Here is a 22406-nt window from a genome sequence, read left to right on the forward strand (position 1 = left end):
AACTGAGCGCGCCCATGTTGTGATCGGTGACTTGGCAGTCACCTGCTAGCAGATGAAGTGTATCAGAAGGTTACCAGCTCTTCTGTCGCCTAGCTCTTGAAATGGAAGGGGGCTTCCCAACTCTTACAGGCCGAGAAACGGAGGTTCAAAAAGGGACTTGCAGCCAAGACCTCTGGCGAGGGGTGGGGACGTGACTGGGCCGGAAGATCCCACCCCTTCCAAGGCCAAGGCCTGGGGAGTTGGCGGCGCCTGTGCCAGTGCAGTGGGGACCCGCTCCCCCGCGGAGGATCGCGGGAAGTGCCCTGTACGGTTGCATTTCCTTACACACTGAGACGGAGTCCGGAATGGAGAGTTCTAGCGTACTACAATTCGCAAAGAAAGCGTATTTCATAAAATGTAAATATTAAAATTGATGCATTTTTGCAGCCCTGCTTTGGCAAAGCTCCCTTGTTTAAATGATTTGTAGGGTCTTAAAAAATAAAGATTGCAGCCCATCTTCTTGTGGTTTCTTAGAAGACTTGGTGTCTTCACACTGCCCCGCACACGCTCACATACATACAGACGCACACATGCACACATGACATACACGCGCGCGCGCACACACCCGCGCACACACATGGATACGCTGGGTCCACTGCTCTCCCGCGGCGGGGTAATTACGGATCTTGCCGGACAGTGATTGGTCAATCTGTCTTCATCGGGGCCTTGCATCCAATGGGCAGCGGTCCATCCGAGGCCCCGCCCTCGGGGGGGGGTGGCGCGGACCGCTGGAATGCGTCACACTGGGCCGGACAGGAGCGACCCCCACCCGTGCCCCGGGCCGCTCGCCTTAGCCAAGCCGCCGCCTGCGCTCAGGGTCGGAGCGGCGTCTACGCCAGTGGCCACGCTCGGGGCCGCCGCGGCGTCCTTGGGGCTGAGTTGGCCGCCCGCCCGGCGCGCGCCGCCCCGCCCCCGGCCCCTCCCCCTCCCCGCCCCCGGTTAGGCCGGCCCCGGCGGCGACCAGAGCGGCGACGTGAAAGGCGAGCGAGGCGGCCTCCCCGGCGGCTGTCGGCGCGCACCCGCTCCCGCCCAGCCCAGCCCAGCCCAGCCCAGCGCCGAGGCCGCCGCCTGCCCCGCGGGGCCCGACGCCAGCGCTCCGGGCAGCGGCTCCAGGCCCGGCCCGCGCGTGCGCCTGGGAGCCGCGTGCCACCATCCCCAGCGGGGACTGGCCGCGCCCCGGGCACCGGGGACCCCAAGGAGTCCAGCAGAACCCGACGGGCCCGTGGCCGTGATGCCGGACGAGCTGACGGAGCCCGGGCGCGCCACGCCAGCCCGCACCTCCTCCTTTCTCATTGAAAACCTACTGGCTGCCGAGGCCAAGGGCGCGGGACGCGCTGCCCAGGGCGACGGCAGCCGCGAGGAGGAGGAAGAGGACGACGACGACGCGGAGGATGAGGACGCCGAGCAGGCGCGGCGGCGACGGCTGCAGAGGCGGCGACAGCTGCGAGCGGGCACCGGGCCTGGCGGGGAGGCGCGCGCCCGGGCGCTGCTCGGGCCGGGTGCGCTGGGCCTCGGTCCCCGGCCGCCCCCGGGGCCCGGGCCGCCCTTCACTCTCGGTTGCGGAGGTGCGACGCGCTGGTACCCACGGGCGCACGGCTACGGAGGCGGCCTCAGTCCCGACAGTGAGTGAAGGCGCCCAGAGGGGTGGACCAGGCGGTGGGGCTTGGCTTCCCCTCCGCATTTGGAGACTTCGGGCTGGTTGCCGCCCTTTGTGCTCCCCCCTCCCTTATTTGTAATAAAGTCTGGGTGGTGTGGGGTCCCACGGAGCCCCTTGCTGGGCGAGTTTGGAAGCTCTCTTCCTGAGCAGGGGTCAGAGATGGAGCTGCAGCCATGGCCTGGTCTAAGGAGGCAGGGAACTGACCAGAGGGGTCCCCTATCCGGAACTACAGACTGCTGGAGGAGAGAGAGAATGAAATCACACAGGGAAAGATAGGAGAAGGGAGAGAGGGGTGGGAGAAAAGAAAATGGAAGGAGGAAGAAGGAGAAATGTGGTAAGAGGAAAATGGGAGACCGCCAAAAAATCTATAGCATGGACACATGTGTGTGTATATTGTATATGTGTCCACCCGTGAGAGGAAAGTGAGCTGATGCAGGGAGGAAAGAGGGAGGGCCAGCAAAGTTGGATCCCCTGAAAAAATAACAGGGGCGCTGAGCAGAAGGTGCTGTGTTGCCAGGGCCTCTCCCCCTCTTTCGCCCCACATTCCTCTTTTCCTCCACTCTGTGGGATGGGCTGAATGGAGGGAGCTTCTTCCACAGTAGCAGTGTCTCCCAGAGTCCCGTTTCCTTAGTGCCAGCTTTAAATGGAGACGGGGGTAGAGCCTAGTCCTCTCCCAGGGCCCTCCTGGGTCCCAGAGCTGTGCCAGGCAAACGGGGTGGGGGGAGCTGCTCTGAAGCCCCTAGTCCAACCCCCTTGCATCCTCTCTGCCTCCCTCACCAGCCCAGCCTTTGTTTCCTGGTGAGACCTCAGAGACGAGGCAGGGGGTTCTCAGCACCAGAACTAACTGCCTGGGCATTCTGCCCCCTCTGCCAGGGTTGCTGCCACCCCTATGAGCCTACCCTTTGGAGGGAGAGCCCTGGAAGAAGGATCGAGAAAGCTGTTTTAACTCCCAGCCCCACTTTGCCAGCCCCTCTTCCAAACTCTTTTCCAGGCTCAGGGCTCTGGAATCCATTTGGTATCTGTGTGCATGCCTGTGTGTTCTCGGGGAGTAAGCAGCCCCTCTCCCTGTTTGAATAATCCCCTTCTTGGTTTGGGAGTGACCCCCTGGCAAAAAGACCCACATTTCAGAGCCCAAAATACCCAGACACCCCCACCCTCTTAATGTAAATTTGAGCAGTGCTTCTGGTGGTTTGCTTGAAATCTGGTGATTCAATTTAGTGCTCCTCGGGGGCGATTCTGAAAAGGATCTTGCAGGGTAATATTTGTCCTCCCCCTGCCCTGGGCCCATCCTCACCTGCAGCCTAAGCAGGAGTCCCCACAGAGGCGGCTTCTTCTGATAGCTCCTTATTTCGTACAATGCGGGTTAGGGTCCCAGTTTCACCCCAGAACAGGCAAGCCTGCTTAATGCCTGGGGAAATGTGTGTACCTCTGTTCATCTGGAGGGCTGGGTGTTGTGGGGAGGTAGGGATTGCCCAGATCTAGTGATCGGAACAACTGCAACCTGATTTCTCCATGGGAACCAAGATGAAACATATTGTGGGGGTTGGGTAGGGGCAGAAGCGAGATCCGCAGGGCTGGAAGAACACCATGCCAAGCCATCACACCAGCCCACTGAGGTCTGCACTGTTCACACAGGCATGCGGAGAGCTCACACTGGGGCACACCCCTTGTCTATCTGAGTCCTTGGTTTCAAGGGCCAGCCAAACTCCTTCTCAACCTCCGATCTGTCAACCAGGACCTGCCCTTTGGTGTGGAGGCTTCAGTGAGGGGCAGGCTAGTCCCTGCAGTGTGCGGCGCTGCCCTCTTCAGAGCATGGACTCAGCAGTCCCTGTGGGCTTTGTACCGTACCCCAAACCTGCAGGCTGAACCTCCAGCACAGAAGGTGTTTGGTTCTGGGTGGGACTGCTGGTTTCCTGGTGCTCCCTTTGAGTGGGATTGTGGCTGGACAAGGCATGCTTCTGTGGGCATCTGGGTCACGGGTCCAAAGTATTGTGGGGGATGCCCATGTCACTTAGCTGCATTTTACTTTTGAGGATTGGCTGCCTTCTTCTGGCGGATGTTTCCATGCACGCAGACAGCAGACAGCCTTGTGCATCTGCTCCTGAGTGCAGGCCTTTATTCCTGTGCTGGGAGGCTCTGCGGGCCGGGCGGGTGTGCAAGGGTGGCTCTGTGCTTGTTTTCCTCTTTCTGGGAAGGATGTACTTCCTCTGGTCCCAGGGGTTCCTGTGGGTCTTTTGTGCCTTTCCCCAGGGCAGGCAGTGCAGCCAGGGGGAGTAGCCAGAGGGCTCGCCTGTCTTTTGTGCCTTTGCATTTTCTTTTCTCTCCCTTCCCTTCTTTCTCTGTCCTCTGGGCGTGGGTGTGCATTTCTGAGTGAGAATGTCACCGCCGGTGTTGGCTTGCCACAGATCTTGGCTTTTCAGGTCCACCTCCTCCTCTTCTGCCTCCCTCCTTATTCCTACCCCGAACCTCCAGTTCTGGATGCCAGGGCCCTAATGTGCCATGTTTTCCAGCTTGAGGGGTGGATGACCTCAAGGTGGAGGCCGCCCGGAACACAACATTATGCACCTCTCTCCCCTGCAGCCAGTGACCGGGACTCACCGGAGACGGGCGAGGAGATGGGGCGCGCGGAGGGCGCCTGGCCGCGGGGCCCCGGGCCGGGAGCGGTGCCTCGGGAGGCAGTGGAGCTGGCGGCACAGGGCCCAGTGGCTGGCGGGGAGGAGGCCGCGGAGCTGGCCGAGGCTCCGGCCCCCTCGGCGGCCGCGGAGGCGCGCGGCGGCGTCGGGGGTCGCAAGAAGAAGACGCGCACGGTCTTCTCGCGCAGCCAGGTCTTCCAGCTGGAGTCCACCTTCGACCTGAAGCGCTACCTGAGCAGCGCGGAGCGCGCCGGCCTCGCCGCCTCGCTGCAGCTCACCGAGACCCAGGTTAAGATCTGGTTCCAGAACCGTCGCAACAAGTGGAAGCGGCAGCTGGCCGCCGAGCTGGAGGCCGCCAGCCTGTCCCCGCCCGGCGCGCAGCGCCTGGTCCGCGTGCCGGTGCTCTACCACGAAAGCCCCTCGGCCTCGGCCGGCGCCGGGCCCCCGGCTGCGCTGCCCTTCCCGCTGGCTCCCCCGGCGCCCGCGCCGCCCCCGCCGCTGCTCGGCTTCTCCGGGGCCCTAGCCTACCCGCTGGCCGCCTTCCCCACCGCTGCCTCCGTGCCCTTTCTGCGGGCGCAGATGCCGGGCCTGGTGTGAGCCTCTGTGAGCCCGCAGCTGGCCAGCATCCTCCCCAGGTTGCTGCAGACCCCTGTGGACCGGCAGTGAAGGTGGCGGTGGGTGCAGGGCGTGGTTCGAGCGGTTCGATCGGGGCGGGTGGCCTCCTAGGGCCGCCTCTGTACCTCAGTGCCCCAGCCGCTGTTCGGAGCCCCTCCAGAATGTACCAGGGCCGCTCCCCAAACAGCTACAAGGCTGGACCCCGCGGAGAGGGGCCATAGGAAGACAGTAAGCCACAGGCTGGGGCCAGGCCTGTCTCTGCCAAGCGGGGCTCCTGCCTTTAGGGCCCGCAGCAGCAACAGAAAACTTCCAGCAGGCTGTCCCAGGGGCTTCGAGGTGACTGTCCCCAGGCACACTGCCCCAACGCAAAATGTGCTTTCCTGGGACAAAGCAGGACCCAGAGGGCAGTCCCCGGGCAGCAAGGACTCCCCTTGCAGGAACTGACCCTCCTTTCCTAGAAGACAGGCCGGCTGGGTCTTCCCTCCTGGACTGCAGCCTCTGTTTTCCTGGTGAAGATTTTTTTTAAAATCAATTTACTTATTGCGTATGGAATAAAAAGGGACGTTTTCTGGATGGTTTCACTGCTTTGTGACCCCGGGCAGGGCCCTCCTCGGGTAGCAGGCTCTGTGGAGGCCCTCTCTCCCTACTTTCCCACACTGACCAGGGAACTGGGAGCCTGGGCCTGGTGAAGTGGGCAGGAGATGGTGGCAGTGGGGTTTGTTCCCTAATTCCCAGCTCTGCCTCGGGGGTGATAGCCTTGGTGGCCCAGGAAGGGGGAGCAGGGAAAGCAGTGTGGTTCCCAGGAGGCAGGGGAGGCAGGAAGGAGGCTTGCAGCCTCCGCTTTCCTCCTCCAGGCACTTGGGGTTCTGAGTCCTGTTGAATTTTTCTTTGGGCCCAAACAAAACATTCGCACTCCCTGAGGGTGAGGTGAGCGCGCCCACTCCTGCCAGGGTCCCTTCTCTGCAGCCTCCAGCACAGGGGCTCAGGGCCCAGTTACGGGCTCTTAACTAAAGCTGTTCTGATGGTCTGTGTTGCTGGGGTTGCCCATCTCCATCAACCCAAGGCAGCTTGCTTTGGGGCGAAGGTGGGGGCTCTGCCATGTATGGACAAGGGACCCTTCATTCTGTGTGATTGAGCCCAAAGCAGCAAGTCTCTCAGGGCTTGAGAAGGTCACTTCTTTGCTGAACAGGGCCCCCTAGAAAACTGGTGTCCCTCTCTGCCTCACTTTGGAGCAGCCCCTCCATAGCTGAGGTGTGCAGCAACTGGGGGCCATACTCTGGGTCTGGGGTGCTGGAGGTGGCACCAGAAGGCCTAAGAGAAGGAGCCACAGGAAGGGCACCGTCCATCTATGTGCATGTGTCCCTGCCCCAGCCTAGTCCACAGAGCTCAGAGGCCCAGGAGCCTTGGGAGCTGGTGCTGCGGGACCCGGCCTTGCACCCACACCTTCAGCCCCTCCAAGCCTGGAATCTGGGAACCCTCGCAGTGTGGGAACTGCCCTGAACAGTGGGGAGCGCCTGCTTGCCTAGCATTAAACGCTGGGGCCCTGGGTTCAATCTTCAGTGCCACAAAATGGGAAAAAGAAAACGAAACAAAAAACTGTTTTCACTGGGCTTTGGTGGGGCGGAAGATTTGTGGTACACTTCAGTGAAACGATTTTACTTTCAAAGGCCTTAATCCTGGTCCATGGCCATAGAGGGTAGAGGGATATCCACAGGCAAATGTCAGACCCACCTCTCCTCCCTCCCCCTTCCCCGCTGTGCCCTCTTTAGGCTTGGTGTCCCTGGCTTTGGACTCTCTTGTTCTTTTCTGGTCTCATCCAGTCATGGCCACATCTCTGCCAGTCCTCCATGGACCTGCACAGCTTCTGGCAGCCATGCCCTGAGTCCAGCAGTTCCCCAGCAGCAGGCCATGGCCAATGCATGTCTCTGCCCCTTACCCTCCAAGCACCGGGGCCAGCAGCCCGTTGCGGATCCGTGCTGTTCTCCAGCCAAGGTCTCTGGGAATCTCAGACCACTGAGACGGCTCCTGTGCCTTTTAGAATGAGACATCTAAAGCCAGATGAAGGGATATCGCTGCCTTGCAGCCATTTCATTCACTGTCTCTCGGGTGTGAGGTCCTGAGGTCCCACGGTGACCTCAGGGAGCTCCTGAGTATGGGGGGGGGTCGTTGATGGCAGGTCCTGGGGCAGATCTTTTCTGTGACACCCCACACAGGCAGGCTTAAGGACGTAGGGGCAGCCACTTGAGGCAGGGGCCACAGGCGCAGGAAGGTGAGGGCTCTGCAGGCAGGCGGTAGCCGCTGGGAACTAAGGAGGAGGCGCAGGCAGGGCCTGCGTTGTCGCTCAACGCACTATGGACTCTGAATCAGGAGCGGCGTTTCCCCGCAGAGTTAGTAAGTCTGTCTGTAGAGCAGTTCCTGGGCTGGAGGAGCCAGGAGGCCCAAGGAAAGACTGCGACGCCGCGAGAGGGCCGGTGTCGCCGCGCTGGAGCGAAGCGCCGCGATGGAGCGAACGGATCCGAAGCTGGGCCAGCCACTAGATGTGCCTTGTCGTCATGCACGAGGCATCGCACCAGGGATGGCACAAACCAGAGACCTGACGGCTCAACACGAAGCCCACGAAGCCCTGGGGGGCGCGGGACCAGCCTGGGGTGCGCCTGGCCCCTCGGAGCCCTGAGTTCCAGCGCCATCGATCGCGGGCGCACCTCGCCGCGATGGCTCCGCGGCTGGCAGAAGATGAATGGCTTCCATCCGTCTCCACCGCACGCCCCGCCCTCCCCAGTGGGTTCCACCCATCAGCCTCACCCTCTCCGTAAGTGAGGCCGAACTGCAGCTCCCCGGGATGCCCAGGGCTCTGCTGCAGAGCCTCTGAACCCATTTGGGGCAAACAGGATTTGCCCCACTCCTGCCCTGGCTTTTGCCAGAACCGGTCCTACTGGCAACCCCTGATCCTCTCCAGGCCCGTCTCCCCATCACATTTATGGTGCAGAATGAAGACTGCGGTCTGTAGCTTGGACTGCTGGGCCACGGTGATTGGAGAGGGAGACAAACGGTCCCTCACACCAGCACCATGCAGACTGCCCCCTCCAGCTCCAGGACCCCCACTGCTGATGGGATTGGTGGCAGGATCCACCCTGGGGGGGCTCTGTCCTTAGGTACACAGGAGCTGACAACAATGACCTGAGAGAATGGGGGGAAATATGTTCCCCTCCCAGAGCAGGCACTCAGACATCTGCAGGTGGGTTATTTACCAGGAGAGCCAGGAAGGACGGCTAAGGCCGTGTGCACTTGGAAGCTGGGTTGTCTGAGCACGGCACCTTGTTCTCAGGCAGGGCATTTATGGAGTTAGAGCTGGAAAAATTCCAAGCCCAGTTCAGCCTCCAGGAGGGGGGAGGGCGGCAGACTTAGGCCTGCCCAGTTCCCCAGGTGGTCATCACCCCTGCCCACTTCACCCCTGGCCTCCCCGGGCCCTGTACTGAGAGCACACGGCACCCAGGGCTCACTCCTTCCTGCCTCATTCACAGCCAGAGAGCACCTGAGTGGGACTAGGGAACTGCCTGCCTTCTAACTGGTGACCCCACCTCCCTCCCCACAGTGGCCTTGGTGTGCACAGGCCCCCAGCTCTGTTGCTGGGAGGGCCTTGATGGCCGTCTGGTGCTCTTAAACTTGAGGCCCTCTCCTTCAGGTGGAGGTGCCCCGCAGGGCTGCTGGGGATATCTGCCAGGGCCTTGGCTCAGAGCCCACTCAGAGGGCGCCTCGGCTGGGTCGAGGCCAAAGAGCTGGGCACTGGCCAGGTGAGCTCTGAGAGGGAAGAGAGTGGCCGGGTTCCCTCGCTGTTTGTGCTGTGGGTGGCTCCCAAGTGTCCTTCTTGGCTTTCTAACTTCACCCAGCTTTCTAACACCCCCCCACCCTGCTTTTGGTGCTGGGGATTGAACCCAGGGGCACTTTACTACTGAACTACATCCCCAGCCTTTATATTTTTTATTTTGACACAGGGTCTCACTAAGCTAAATTGGCCTGGAACCTGTGATCTTCCTGCCTCAGTCTCCCACGTCACGGGGATTACAGGTGTTTGCTACCAAGCCCTGTGGCTTCCACCTCACAACTCCGGAAAGAAAGATGTTTGAGAAGCATGGATTCTGGGCAGGGATGCCGCCATGGAGACCACTGCCTGGCCAAAGCCTTGACCCCCTCTGGGCTCCCCTCCACTCCCTGAAACGTCTCCTATCCTGCCAAATCCTGCTGTCCCTTCCTGCCTGTTCCAGTCTTCTGGATGATTCCCCCTGCCACATCATCCCTTTGGTGGCCAGAGCAGACATCCACCAAGCTGTGTGCCTGCTGGAAACTGAGGTCCTCCCTGCTCAGTCTGAGCCAGGAGTACTGCTGGGTGCCTGGGTCAGTGTTGTGGTGAGACTGCAGAGCGGGCTACCCTGTGCTCACAGTGCTGAGCTCCCAACTCCAACTGGCAATGGGACCAAGGGGCAGAGGGAAGAGGGAGACCTGCAGGGTGGTTCAGCTTGCACCTCTCACGCACAGCCTGGCAGCAGCTGCTGCCCCGCCTCTGCTGGCTTCTGCAGGCCTTGGCCTCTGTGTTTGTTCATTTGTGTGTGTGTGTGTGTGTGTGTGTGTGTAAAGTATAAAAGTCACAGTGCTTGTTACTATCTGGATTGCAGTAAAGTCAAACAGAAAAGAGTTGTAATTTCACCATCAAAGTCCCAGCTTCTGAGTGTTAGACCAGGCTGTGGATGTATTGGGAGTTGTGATTTATAGCCAAATTGCTATTTTTAGGAGTTAAAATGCATTTATGATTTATGTATTTACTGGTGAAATGAAGTGATGTCTGCATTTGCTTTAAGACATGGCAACGAAAATAAATAGGAAAAATAAAAAGAATAGAATTTGGCCAGAGGCAAATCACTGCTGAATGGGGCTGGGCACGGGGGTTCATTATAGCACTCCCTCTACTTTTGTTTTATATTTGAAAACTTCCATAATAAAATGTTTTTAAAAACAACCCTGGAATCATAAGGGCCCTGTGCACCTGGCGTGTTCATCCCACCAAAGGGGCTGTTCTACTCCAGGTTTATTTTCACCCCACCAGGGTTTCATGGGGTTGTTGCACCCGGCTTTTTTTCTTAGCCAGAGTATGTACATCAAAACACCTTAATTCAGTGTCTGTAAAACTATCTCAGTCTCCAACATTCCTCTTTTTCCACTTGGCTTTGCTGGTCCCCACCCTTCCCCCACTGGTCCTGATGCTCCCCAGGGATTCCCCACCCGGCGGGCGCCATGCATCACCTTTGAGGGACAGGCTTCTGAGATCGCCTGTGATGGATAAGGGGTTTATAACCACGAAAGGTCGGCCAGCACCTCCTCTGCCTCCTACACGGCTAAAGTCCCTGAACAGCCAGAGTGGGATCCTGATGGAGGCGCGTTTTGGGATACTGAGCCAAGCGGTGGCCTCTCTGGTTCCGGGTTTGTGGGTTTGGTTTCTTGGCATTTCCTCGATGCACCTTGTGAGAACTTGGGTTGGCAGCACCTGAGAGGAGAAGGAGAGGGGCTGAGCGGGGCTGGGTGAGGCTGGGTCGCCCAAGGCTGGCATGCGAATCGCCTGAAGGGCAAATGGAGAAGGGTTTCCATCCAGGACAGACCACCTGGAAAAGCCCCAGGTCCTGGGGTGTCAGGGTCCAGGTGGGAGACTCCAGGAGAAGTCAGCCCGGGCGACAAGGTGCACTCTACAATGACACGCTCCAGTCCAGAACTGCGTCTCCCCAGGCCTCTCCAGCCAGGTAGAAGGGCGCCAGGCAAAGGCTGGTGGTGCGCACGATCCTGGCGGTGCCCGAGTGTCCCGGGCTCCGTCTGACCGGCTCCGCGGCTGGCTCTGACTTTCGGCTTTAGTCGGCCTCCACTTCCCAGACTTTTTTCTCTGAATTCTCTCCGATCTCTTCCCTCTTCTCGGTGGCAGGATTCCGGCCGCGTTACGTCTGTCCCCGCTGACCACGGTCCCTTTTGTCCCATTAATCCCTCTCTTGGACCTGATTCTTCCCGCTTCAGACGGTCCCAGAGGAGGTCAGAGCCTATATATTTCTTTACCAAGACGCTCCTTGGCTTAAGCCGCTGGAAGAGCGGGCTCCAGGCGGGGCCCGCTCTGTTCCCGGTCGGCCCAGACCCCACGTCGCCCGCCTGGGCTGCGAGAACCGCGGCCGCAGCTTCTCCTACCGCCCGGCACCTGCCCTGCCGGGGTCCTCCAGTCGGGCGCATCCTCTCGGGGCCTGCTTTGCCAGCAGGTAGATGAAGGTGAGGACTCCCCGGGCTGCGGAGCTAGACCGAGCAGAAACTCCCGCTCGGCGCCGGCTCCAGCGGCGCCTGCTCGGCCGCGACTCCGACCCGCGGGCGCGGAGCGGCTCCCCACCCCCACCGCGCGGGCCGCGGGCGTCGGCGCGCCAGGCCCAGGACTCCCGGGACCTTCGAGGCTCGCGGCCCTCCGGGTGCCCCGCCCCACCGCACTGTCCTTCCGGCCCTGCCCCCACCCTCCCAGCCGGCGCCCCGGCCCCCTCCCTGCCCCCCGCCCGGCTCACCTGGTGTCCCTCCGGCGTCTCCGAGTCTGGCTCAGCCTTCGGGCCCCGCCCCTCGCTTCTCACCTCGCCCCTTCCCGCTCCCCCTCTCCTGCCCGGCCCTCGCCCTTCGGGCTCTGGGAGGCTGCTGCGTCCGGATCCGCGCTACCCCCCGAGCAGGGCGCGGAGCTGGAGTCTGGGCAGGAGCTGGGGCCGGGAGGGAGGTGTCTGCCCGGCCCGGAGGAGGCTGGAGGAGCCCAGCTGGTGGCAGGCAGGTGGAGGCGGAGGCAGCCTCTAGTCTTGACCTTTGGCGGGAGGGGGAGGGGTGGCGCAGTCTTGGTCCACCACCTCAAAGATGGGTGCGGCGTTCAGATCCCTGAATGTGCCTGGCCCGCACCGGCCCTCTGTATGTCACCCCGCCTCTGCAAGCCCGGCTTGCCCATCTGCGGAGACGGTAGGCCACAGTGGTGAAAGCGGTGCCATCTAACTAGAGCGTGGGCTCCAGGCTTGCTGTGGGGTGACAGCCTCTCAGGCTCCACCCAATGCCCACCACCACCGAGGCACTCAGCTCACAGGCTCCGTCCCTTCAGCTTATACCCAAGACCTTGCTGCCTAGCAGGTCTGGTTTTCTTGGTACCCCTCAGAGAGCTCCATGGGCCCTGAGCAGCCTGCTGTCACTGGGGCACCAGGACAGCCACGCTGGACTGGATGCACCTGGGGGCCCCCAGGCACCACCTAGTCCCTGCAGGCCAGCTCAAGTGTGGCAAGGTTCTTCAATACAGCAGGTCCGCCTACGCAAGCCACCACTGGCACCTTCTTCTCTCCTTCCAGGACCCAAGCCCCCATCCTTCCTGCACATAAATCTGCTCTTGCCTGCCCCCGTTGGGGACCCAGTCCATAGGCCTGTGCTCCCTGCTTCTACCACTGGAGATTGCCTTCTCTCCCCACCACCCAGCTGGCCTCGGACAGAGGCTTCACTGGGCAGTGAGCAGCCCCCACACCTAACAGAGATGCTTTCTTTGGCTGGGCATTGTCTCACTAAGTCCCCACAGTAACAGGGAGGGAATGGTGTCCCCTTTTATATGTGAGGATTCCATCCTAGTTGGTCTGCACTGTGGAAGGACAGGCCGAGTTGGGGTGTCTTTCTAAAGAGTGCAGAGCTCAGTCCCTGAGGCATCCCTTGGCTTGGAGAAGGGCAGGTGGGGTGGTGTTCTCTGCCCCGTAGTGCCCTCCTGGGAGTTTTCAAAGTTCCCCTACTTCCAGTTTGAACTGGAAGTCCCAATCCCCTAAGACTGGGTGGCCATGTTCCAGGAGAGCAGCTGCGGGGATGCACAATCTGGGGAGTCGGTGCCAACCCAGTGATGCTGACGTGCTGGTTAGGGGTGACTGAAATTGTCTATGTAGACAGACATCTTCAAAAGTTTTTGCCTGAGTCTCCTTGCATTCTAGGGATAGCCTGACTAGAGGTGGGCATTGGGGATGCTGGCCTCTGAGCCTCTTGCCTCTCCAGTAAACCCCCAGTCCCCTGAAAGAGATCTGTGCCAGGCCCAGCCTTTACTTATGGATCCTTCTTACAGAAAAGCCCAATATGGCCCCAAGAAGGGAGAGATGGCTACTCAAAAGAGGAACCCTTGCCACCTTCCTCCTGTCCCCTTCTGCTTCTGGACGCTCCCAGACCCCGGTGGAGTGATGTTCTGAGCTAAGGACCCCAAGATTTGCTGAGGCTCAGTGTTCTGAACGGTGTGCAGAGTGTGCGTCCCAGGGGTGCCTTCTCGGGCTTGGTTAGGAGCGGGGCGCCGCAGCCCGGCCTGTGCCTGGAGGGCTCCCGCCGCAGCGGCTGCTCAGAGAGCTGCCAGGCAGGGGCCGGGCCTCTCCGCGCAGACCTCAGCCTTCCCGGGCTCCTCCGGGCCAGAGCCGAGGCCAGAGGCCAGTGAGGGTCTGGGGCCCCGCTGCCAGGCCAGGAGCGCAGGCGGGCGGCGCGGCGGTGGCCTTCTGGGGCAAGTTCCCTGAAAGCCGCTCTCCTCTGCTTCTTCGCTGGGCGCGTCCCCGCACTCCCTCGGCTCATGTGGCCTCCCAATCTCGGGCGGGGACCCCCTTTCCTCCTTCCCTCCCTTCCTTCCCCGGAGCGGCTCTCGAGGCTCCAGCTCCGCGCGGAACCGCAGCGTCAGCACATCCGGGCCTCGCTCGCTTCGGTTTGAATTTGTTTCTGAAATCGCGAAAATCCATTTCCCCCCAACGGGCGGGAACCTGGCGGAGCGCGGCCCCGCCGGCCCGGGCGGCATCGATCCCGGCCGCACAGCCCAGCGCATTAGCCCTGACGGTTTAGCTGACGGCTGGCTCATCTTCTTTTTCGTTAAAAGCCACCCCTCGGCCCTCGCCCTCCTCCGCCTCCTCCCTAGGGCGCCCCAAGCCCGGCGCTTTAGGGAGGCGCGGCCCCTGGAACTGGGCGTAGGCGCAGTAGAGGTGCGCTCTCCCCGGACCAGGCAGGGCTGGACCCTCGGCGTCCTTGGGCTGTCCCTGCCTCAAAACGGGCACAGTTTAGACACGATCCAAGTAGGGACTTCCGAAGACTCAGCCCGGGCAGCGCCGAGGACCGGTCGGCGGCGGGAAGCGGGCCTGGCGCTCAGCTGCCGTGCGGTCCTCGGGAGGCCGAGGCCAGGACGGGCTCAAGAGCGCGCGGGAGCCTGGGGGAGGGAGAGCCAGAGACAGCTTCCCACCCTCTCTACCGCTCCCACCCTTTCTCGGGGAGGAGGCGGTTGGCAAAGAGATCGCCGCCCGGGCCTGCGAGAGGGGTCAAGGCCCAGGTGGCCGTTCCTCCCAGGGCTACGCTCCACCCCGCGTCGGCCTCAAGGCTACTGCGGGACAGGGCGTGGGCGGCGTTCGGGATCCCAAGTAAATGCTGTTCGTTGGAGAAAATTGAGAAAATAGGAGCCAGGGCGGTGGAAGCACCCAAGCACCCCGTATTCATTACCCGCACAGAGCCAGAGTTTTCGTGAAGTGTTGTCCGCTTTATTCTTTTGTTTTTAAAAGGCGGTGTATTGGGATGGCACAAAATTCGAACGTAGATCCGGGCAAACTTACGAAGTCTCCTCCGTCACGAACGGGAGGGGAGTCCCCCTGCCAGCCAAGAAAGGCGCAAACCCAGGGAGCGCCATGCAGGACCTGCGCAGTCGCCCTTCCGAGCCTTTTCCCGAACGAGGGCTGGGGGTGTACCGTGTGCCTCGCCTGTGTGGCGCCCTGGGTTCAATCCCCAGTGCCGGCGGTGGGGGGCATTTCCACACGGATGCCTAGAAGATTGAAATGGAGAAACCAGGGCGGTGGGGCGCAGCCCCACGAGGCCCTGTTTCGAGACCCAGCACCAAAGCAAAAAGATAAATAAATACACAGATAGACCCAGTTCACCTTCTACCCTCTTCAGTTTTACCAAACTTTCTTATGCACATAATTCACCATGTCCTCTGCTACAACAGTAGAGAAATGACCATCAACAAGATTCCCAAGCACCCTCCGGGGACCGGCCTCCCTGGTAACCCTGTGAGGCTACTGTGTGTGTTTTGCACAACCACACACACTAGGGAAGTCAACATTTCTTAGCTCCACCAGGTGGCCAGGTATCCTTCTGTGGGGCTCACTCCCCTGGGGCGGGTGCCACTCCCACCACCCAGACAGCTGAGGGTCCCCTGCTGTGGCTTTACTTGGGTTCTCTGCAGTCACTGCAGGTTCTTGCCTCTTTCCCTTAGAGACTGGGAGCCCCTGGGGACAGGAATCAGGCTGTCGCCCCAGCAAGCCGCTAGTTGTTGAGTAAACTGTAGAAGAGCTCAGTTCCCACGCTGTCCTCACCCCGTGGCGCCCACGGCCATCAGCTGGGGTCCAATTCAGAGCCTAGAAGCTTCCTTGTGAATTCTGAGCCCAGCAGTGCTGCTGAAGCCAGACTCTGGCAAGTTCCCTGCGTTGAAGCCGGTGAGGCCCCGGCAGAGGGGCCTGTTCTGGTTCCTCCTGGGGGTCCGCTGCACAGGGACCTCTGAAGCCGCACAGCTGCCTCCTGCATGGCAGACACAGGGCGAAATCCAGTGCGTCTCAGGCATTGGGATTAGTGGTGTTTATTGGCACCTTTTCCTATTTCTGGATGTATAGTCATCTCAGAATGTAAAATCCAACACGTGCAGCTCGCTGCTGTTATGGAAACAAAAACAGTTGGACTGTTGCTGGACCATGTTGGAATTATTATGCTTACTTTATGTTCCCTGCTTTTATTTTTTATTTTATTTTACTTATTTATTTAGGTGTTGGGGATTGAACCCAGAGATGTTTTACCACTGAGCTACTTCCCCACCCCTTTTTAAATTCTTTTATTTAGAGACAGAGACTTGCTGAGTTGCATAGGGCCTCCCAAAGTTGCTGAGGCTGGCCTTGAATCATGATCCTCCTGCCTGAGCCTCCAAGCCTCTGGGACCACAGGTGTGACCACTGTGCCCAACTTATACTCCTCCTTTTTTTTTTTTTTGGTGGTACTGTGCTGGGGATTGAACCCAGGGCCTTGTGCATGTGAGGCAAGCTCCCTCCCGACTGAGTTGTATCCCCAGCCCCTGTACTCCTGTTTTAAACATGTTCTCCATATCGTTCAGTATTGGTTAGGGTTCTCCAGAGAAAGAGAACCAATAGAATACAACAGACCCAGAGAGGGAGGGGCAGGGAGAGAGGGGCAGAGAGATGATAGAGCACATGAGTGATTTTATGAAACTGGCTCCTGTGGCTGTGTGGTGTGGCAAGGCCAAAACTGGTGGGCAGATGTGCAGGCTGGAGATTCAGGCAGCAGTGGGTGCAGGGGTGCTGGGTGTGGGTCCCACTGGGAGCAGGCCGGGGCCAGGAGGGTTTCTGGCTTGCAGTCTCCAGGGAGTCTGACTGCTGGGAGAGCCCCACCTTTGCTCACCAGGCCTCTGACCAATTAGATGAGGCAGCTGAGCGAGCTCAAAGCCTCTGATTTCACTGTCCACCACAGCTAGAAACTTCCTTCCCAGTGACCTCTAGGTGCTTGGACACCCGTCCCAGCCACAGTGACGCTGATCTTGAAGCTTCCTTGTGAATTCTGACATCTTCCCTCCAAATTAGAGCACACAGGGTGCCCCGGAGCTGGCATTTCCAGATGGTACCCAGCATGTAGGCCCATCTGGGCTCCTCTGCGGGCCCTGAGCTCTCAGCCCTGCTTGGGACTCCCAGGTCCCGTGCTGTTGGGCACCCGCCCCTCCAGGGGCAGGGCCAGCCCTGGGGGCCCACGCTCAGGGCTGGAGAAGCAAACTGCACTCCTGGGGCCAGGGAGGTTCCCCCTGTGTCTGCTGCCCAGAGGGAGAGCTCCGAGGGGGAAGCGGGAGTGTCCATTACACCCAGGGAAGGAAGCCCAGGGAGAGGGCTCCCGGGTGGAGCTGGGTCTCCCATCATTCAAGCAGCAGCAGCAGAGTGGACAGGAGGATGCAGTTACATTCTGGGGCTCTTGGGATGCAAGTGCAGAATCAAGAGGCTTTATAGAAAGTTCCCAAGCCCTGGTTTTATCTGCCCTCAGGGGAGTGGAGCCGCTGTCCCCTGCTGCCTCATACCAGCTGAACCCTTTGACTCAGCCAGAGGCACTGCCCTTGCAGCTCAGGCTGGTCACTGGATGGGATTCTGAGCAGCCGTGTCAGGAGGAGCTCTGGGTGCAACTTCCAGAACCTTCTTTAGCAGCAGGTGGAGTATCCCTCCCCCTTCCCTCCCCTTCCTGGTTGCCATGGAAAGGGTGTGGGGTGTAATGGCCAGATGAGGACACATTGCTGAGAGCAAGCAGAGCCTCCCACGGGAGGAACTGCATCCCCGAAGACCCAGGGCAGAGCCATCCAACCCCTTGGACTATCACCAGCATGAATAATCACATGAGGGACAAATCAGACCTGTCTTACATAAGCCACCGTGACTTGGCTTCTACTGAAGAAACAGTCAATGCCCGAATAGTACAGGAGGCCATTCTAAGCTGGGCCTGCACAGGGGCTGTGAGTGGCCTCTTCCCTCTGCAAACAGGTGGCCTGTCCTTCCCACTCCTCACCCAGCCGACAACCACTATACTCATCCAGTCACGTGCCCATTTAGTGCCAGGCCTGACCCAGGGGGACTTCGGAAAAGGGTGGTAGGGAGGCTCTGGGGCCAGGACCAAGGAGGCCCAGAGAGTGGGCCCAGGAGCTGGGACATGGGTGGGACTGTCCCTCTGTCACTTGCCTGCCACCTTCCCATTGGGCCCATGGGGCAGGAGGCAAGGGCAGGACCTCACCTGAGACCCCAGTGAGGGTGGGGAAGGGCTGCTGTCCACCGTGCCCAGGCCGTGCCCAGGCCGTGCCCAGGCCCTGCACCACCTCCAGGAGAGGCGGCTATGGCTGTGGCCCTGGAAGGCCCTGCTTGGTTCTGTCCCCTGCAGCCCTGAGGGCAGGCGGAAGGGGGCAGGCCAGGGTGGCCAGAGCGGCTGGGGGACGCCCTGGGAATCAGGGCTCCACAGGCACAGGTTGCATCTGCTTGTGAATGCCCCGGGCAGCAGCGGCCAAGGCCTAGGTCCTCCTGGGCTCCAAGGCAGGGTGTCCTGCCTCTGCAGGCTCTGCCAGCTGCCTCCTGCATCTCCTCGCCAGCTGCCTGCTGTGCCTGTCTGTGCCCACATGTCCCCTTTTCTGAGGCCTCGGGCCCCATGGCATGGCCCCTGGGCCTCCCTCTCCTTAAGCACCTCTGTGAAGATGCCATTTCCAGATTGGGCCACATTCAGGGTGCAGGTGGGACTTCAGCCTGTGCATTTGGGGACGGTCAGTTCATGACGGCTGCCTGGCGGTGCCTTGGAGCGGGATGCCGAGGCTCTGGGGAACGGGAGCCTGGTCGCCGCAGCAGAGGAGGAGGGGACCCTCTTGTGTGCCCTCACCCACAAACCCTGCTGCTCTTTGATGAGGAAGGGGAATGTCCCCTGCTGAGGGCAAGTCGGAGGGCTCCCTGCACTGGGGCAGCTGCCCTGCCCTGCCCCTCAGCTGGGGGCACTCGTCTTTGCCGTTGGAAGGTGCTCAGCAGACCATGGGGCTGTGCCGTGTGCCAGACGGCGGAGGGGCCAGGCTCTGGGCCCCGTCTCAGACAGCAGGCTTTGCTCTGCCCCAATGTCAGAGACAACCCCTACAGTGTCTATCCGTCCTCCTTACCATCAGTGGCCCCGTAATCAATGGGGGAGTCTCCATGCACCTCCAAGTCCCAGTATGGGCCCAGCTTCATTTACTATATGCTGTGTGACCTCAGCCAGGCCTTTTCTGGGCCCAGGCTTCGTATGTGTAAATCAAAGGCATTGAACTAGGTTCTTTCAAGTACATCACCCACATGCATTAAAAAAAAAAAACAAAAAAAACCATACAAGCAAGCCTTGTGCAAGGCCACACCTATAATCCCCAGGCTTGGGAGACTGAGGCAGGAAGGTCACAAGTTCAAGGCTATTCCAGGAAACTCAGTGAGACCCGTCCCTAAATAAAATATAAAATAGGGCTAGGGATGCGCTCAGTGGTTGAGTGCCCATGAATTCAATCCCTGGTAGAAAAAAAAATAAGTGTACAAATGTTTCATTTTATTATAATGTAGCTTTTAAGACAACGTGGTCTGATAGCAGACATAGTGTAGCTACACATGTGATTTCAAAAGGAAAGGTGCAGATAATTAAATAATAATTTAATCCAGTGGGCTGGGGCCTCATCTTTCTCACATGTGCTCATCAAACACTGAGGCCGCTGGTGTGCTCCCTCCCCAGCCTCTGGGAGGCTGTGATCTCACTCGCAGAAGGTCTCCCCTCGGTTTGGACGGTTTGGACGCTGAGCCGAGTGCAAATACCTGACCTGGTTCGTGGGATCATGAAACTCAAACTGTTTCGCGTGCTCAACAGCTGCCCGACGGAGGGAGGCGTGGACTTCACACTCAAAACCAGGTCCTCGTCGGCCATAGCCCCGCTCGCTGGGCACCCTCGTCCTGCCCTCTGCAGGAGGGTGTCCTCCGACGGGCACCTGGCCGCCCCCCAGCACGTTCTGGAGTCAGGGATCTAGTGTCAGAAACTCTTGGGAAGCGCTGATCCAGGGAAGCTCCGTGGCTTCCTTCTGTTTTTAAACTGTGGGACTTCTCAGAGCCTTGAAGTGACCACACCCCTGGGCCAGGGAATCTCTCTTTTTCGAGCGTGGTGACATCCTTGGTCTGGCACTCTGGAGAGGAACTAAGTCATTCACCCATGTCCCTGTGCCACCTCTGCAGGCACGCCGCCGTGGCAGGTGCCCTGCCCTCTGTGGGCACCTGGCAGTGGACGCTGATGAAAACTCAGGCTCAGGGAAGCACTTCCGCCCTCGGAGGCGAGTGCAGGGAGGGCACCTGTTTCCAGCCAGAGGGTGGCGGGTGCTGGTGGGAGGAGAGCCTGCCCTGAGCCCCAGTGGGAAGGGAGGCCCCGGCCAGGGCAGCTCTGCCGGTGGGGCGCCAACCGGGGGTGTGTGGGCCGCAGACCAGGAGGCATGCGTGGGGTCCCCCAGGAGCTTTGGGGACTCCTTCCTTGGAATCCCACTGGAGCTCGTGAACGTGGACTCCCAGCTGGCACTGCTGCTGGGTCCCCTGGGCCCTCCTCGTTTCCCCACTGGGGAAAAATCCTTCGGCTGATCCACTAACATGTACTCCAGGGATTCTTTAACAACAGTTCTATGGAGGTTTGATCTACAAGGAATAATAAAATTTACTCTTTTATTTTTTTATTTTTATTTTTTTTTAATTTTATTTTTTAGTTATAGTTGGACACAACACCTTTATTTTATTTATTTATTATTATGTGGTGCTGAGGATCAAACCCAGGGCCTTGCACATACTAGGCAAGTGCTCTACCGTTGAGCCACAACCCCAGCCCAAAATTCACCCTTTTAAAGTGTACCATTTGGCCAGGCGCGGTGACCTCACCTGCAATTCTAGCAGCTTGGGAGGCTGAGGCAGGAGGATCGCAAGTGCAAGACCAGCCTCAGCAATGGTGCAAGGCCCAACTCAGTGAGACTCCATCTCAAAATAAAAAATAAAAGGTCTGGGGGCGTACGTGGCTGGGGACGTGCACGGGGTTTTGGTTTTTGGTGATGCTGAAGACCACAACCACGCCTCCTGCGTGCTGGGCCCCTGAGCAGACCGACAGTGGTTCCAACTTGGAGTGAAAGTGACCTCAGCTGTCGACTCCTCATAAGGTCGGTGGCCATTGCTACCTTCCACAGTCTCCTCCCGCCAGAAAAACTGTCATCAGCCATGTCCCCCACTCCCGCCCGCCCCCAGGGGCAGCCTTGAGTCTGCGTCTGTGCCTCTGGATGATGTTTCTGGGCCTCCTGCAACGTGGGCCTTCATGCCTGGCCTCTGCCACTGGCGTGTCCGAGGCAGCCCTTGTGGTGGGCAGCAGTGCTCTCTCTGTGGCTGAATGACCGCTGTGCAGAGCTGTCACCTTGCCGTCCCAGGTGGTGGGCATCGGGGCCATTTCCATTTGTCTGCTCTGGTGAGTGGCACTGCAGAGGACACCTCCAGGTCTCCAGGGACGGGGTCTGCCCAGCTGGCCGCCCAGCAGCTCCTTTTTCCGGGACTGTGCAGGCAGCAGCACCTTAGGCTCCTGTGAGTCCCTCAGTCCAGAGCTCCACCAGCGTTTGTCGTTGCCTGTCTGTTTAGAGCCATCTGGTGGAGGTGAAGGGACAGCTAGCTGTGGCTTTGACTTGCACTTCCCTGACAGTCGCTGGCTGATATTGAGTGTCTTCCCATGGATCCATTTATCTGCCTTTGTACAAACCACTGAGCGAGACGTCAGCTTGAGTCCTTCGAGTATGTTTGCATTGGGTTATTTGTGCATTTATTATTAAGTTATCAGAATTCTTTAGAGATTCCAGAGACAAGGCTCACATCAGATACGTGTTGCAAATATATCCCCCGTTCTTTGTGTTATCTATTTTCTTGATGGTGTTCCTTGAAGCAAAAATCTTCCAATTTTGATGGGAATTTTGGAGGAGAGTCTTAAATCTTAGATAATCAATATCATTGATAACTACTACATGCACAGTTGTGCTAAGTATTGACTGGTTTAAGCCCTGTGCCAGCCATGAAGTCAGAAACACTACTGCCCCTGACTGTCATCATCACTTTCAGCACCATCACCAATGTCACCACATCATCACCACTATTATCACTATCAGCATCACCATCACCATCACCACCATCACCACCACCATCATCACCATCACCACCATCACCACCACCATCATCACCATCACCACCATCACCACCATCACTATCATCATCACCACCACCATCACCAATCACCATCATTACCACCATCATCACACCATCGCCATCACCACCATCACCATCACCAAAATCACTATGATCACCACCATCACCACTATCACCACCATAATCACCATCACCATCACCACTATCATCTTCACCATCACTACTACCATCACCACCATCACCACCAGCATCACCAGCATCACCACCAACACCATCACCATCACCACCATCACCACCATCATCACCATCACCATCACCATCACCATCACCACCATCACCATCACCACCATCACCACCATCATCACCATCACCATCACCATCACCATCACCACCACCACCACCATCACCACCATCACCACCATCATCACCACCACCATCACCACCAACACTGTCAGCACCAGCACCATTTGCATGGCCACCATCACCCTGTCATAGTTCTTAGTCACCGTGGTCATCGCGATACTCAGCCTTCCTCTTCTGCCTCCTCCTTCTCATGGTTCTGCTCATGTGGTGTGGGAAGGTCCCCAGTCCCTCCCCTGGGTCCACCTGAAGCTTTGAGCCTGGTCACTCCCTCTTTCACCCTGACTGCTTGACCCTGGC

General features: G+C 59.2%; 1 protein-coding gene and 1 long non-coding RNA gene across 3 annotated transcripts in view; one reads left to right on the forward strand and one right to left on the reverse strand.

Annotated features, from left to right (window-relative positions):
• The window catches only part of LOC144366581 (uncharacterized), a 28353-nt gene extending 16383 nt beyond the window's left edge, over nucleotides 1-11970 (reverse strand). Inside the window, exon 1 of the long non-coding RNA XR_013425647.1 lies at nucleotides 11520-11970. This is a non-coding gene — a long non-coding RNA (uncharacterized LOC144366581). The remainder of the gene's footprint in view (nucleotides 1-11519) is intronic.
• Nucleotides 769-9843, forward strand: Hmx1 (H6 family homeobox 1). Of its 2 annotated transcripts, XM_078020934.1 has the most exons (3): nucleotides 769-1661; nucleotides 4277-4617; nucleotides 8937-9843. In XM_078020934.1, exons 1-3 carry the CDS (start codon nucleotides 1271-1273, stop codon nucleotides 9066-9068), a joined length of 864 nt encoding a protein of 287 aa, XP_077877060.1. In that variant the 5' UTR covers nucleotides 769-1270; the 3' UTR covers nucleotides 9069-9843. The 2 variants fall into 2 exon arrangements, with proteins under 2 accessions (XP_077877060.1, XP_005319052.2); XM_005318995.3 differs by lacking the exon at nucleotides 8937-9843 and having other exon boundaries at nucleotides 963-1661; nucleotides 4277-5517.
• Nucleotides 11971-22406: the final 10436 nt, after the last annotated feature.

This window comes from Ictidomys tridecemlineatus, chromosome 9, assembly GCF_052094955.1.
Source record: "Ictidomys tridecemlineatus isolate mIctTri1 chromosome 9, mIctTri1.hap1, whole genome shotgun sequence".
In the NCBI taxonomy this organism is placed as follows: domain Eukaryota; kingdom Metazoa; phylum Chordata; class Mammalia; order Rodentia; family Sciuridae; genus Ictidomys; species Ictidomys tridecemlineatus.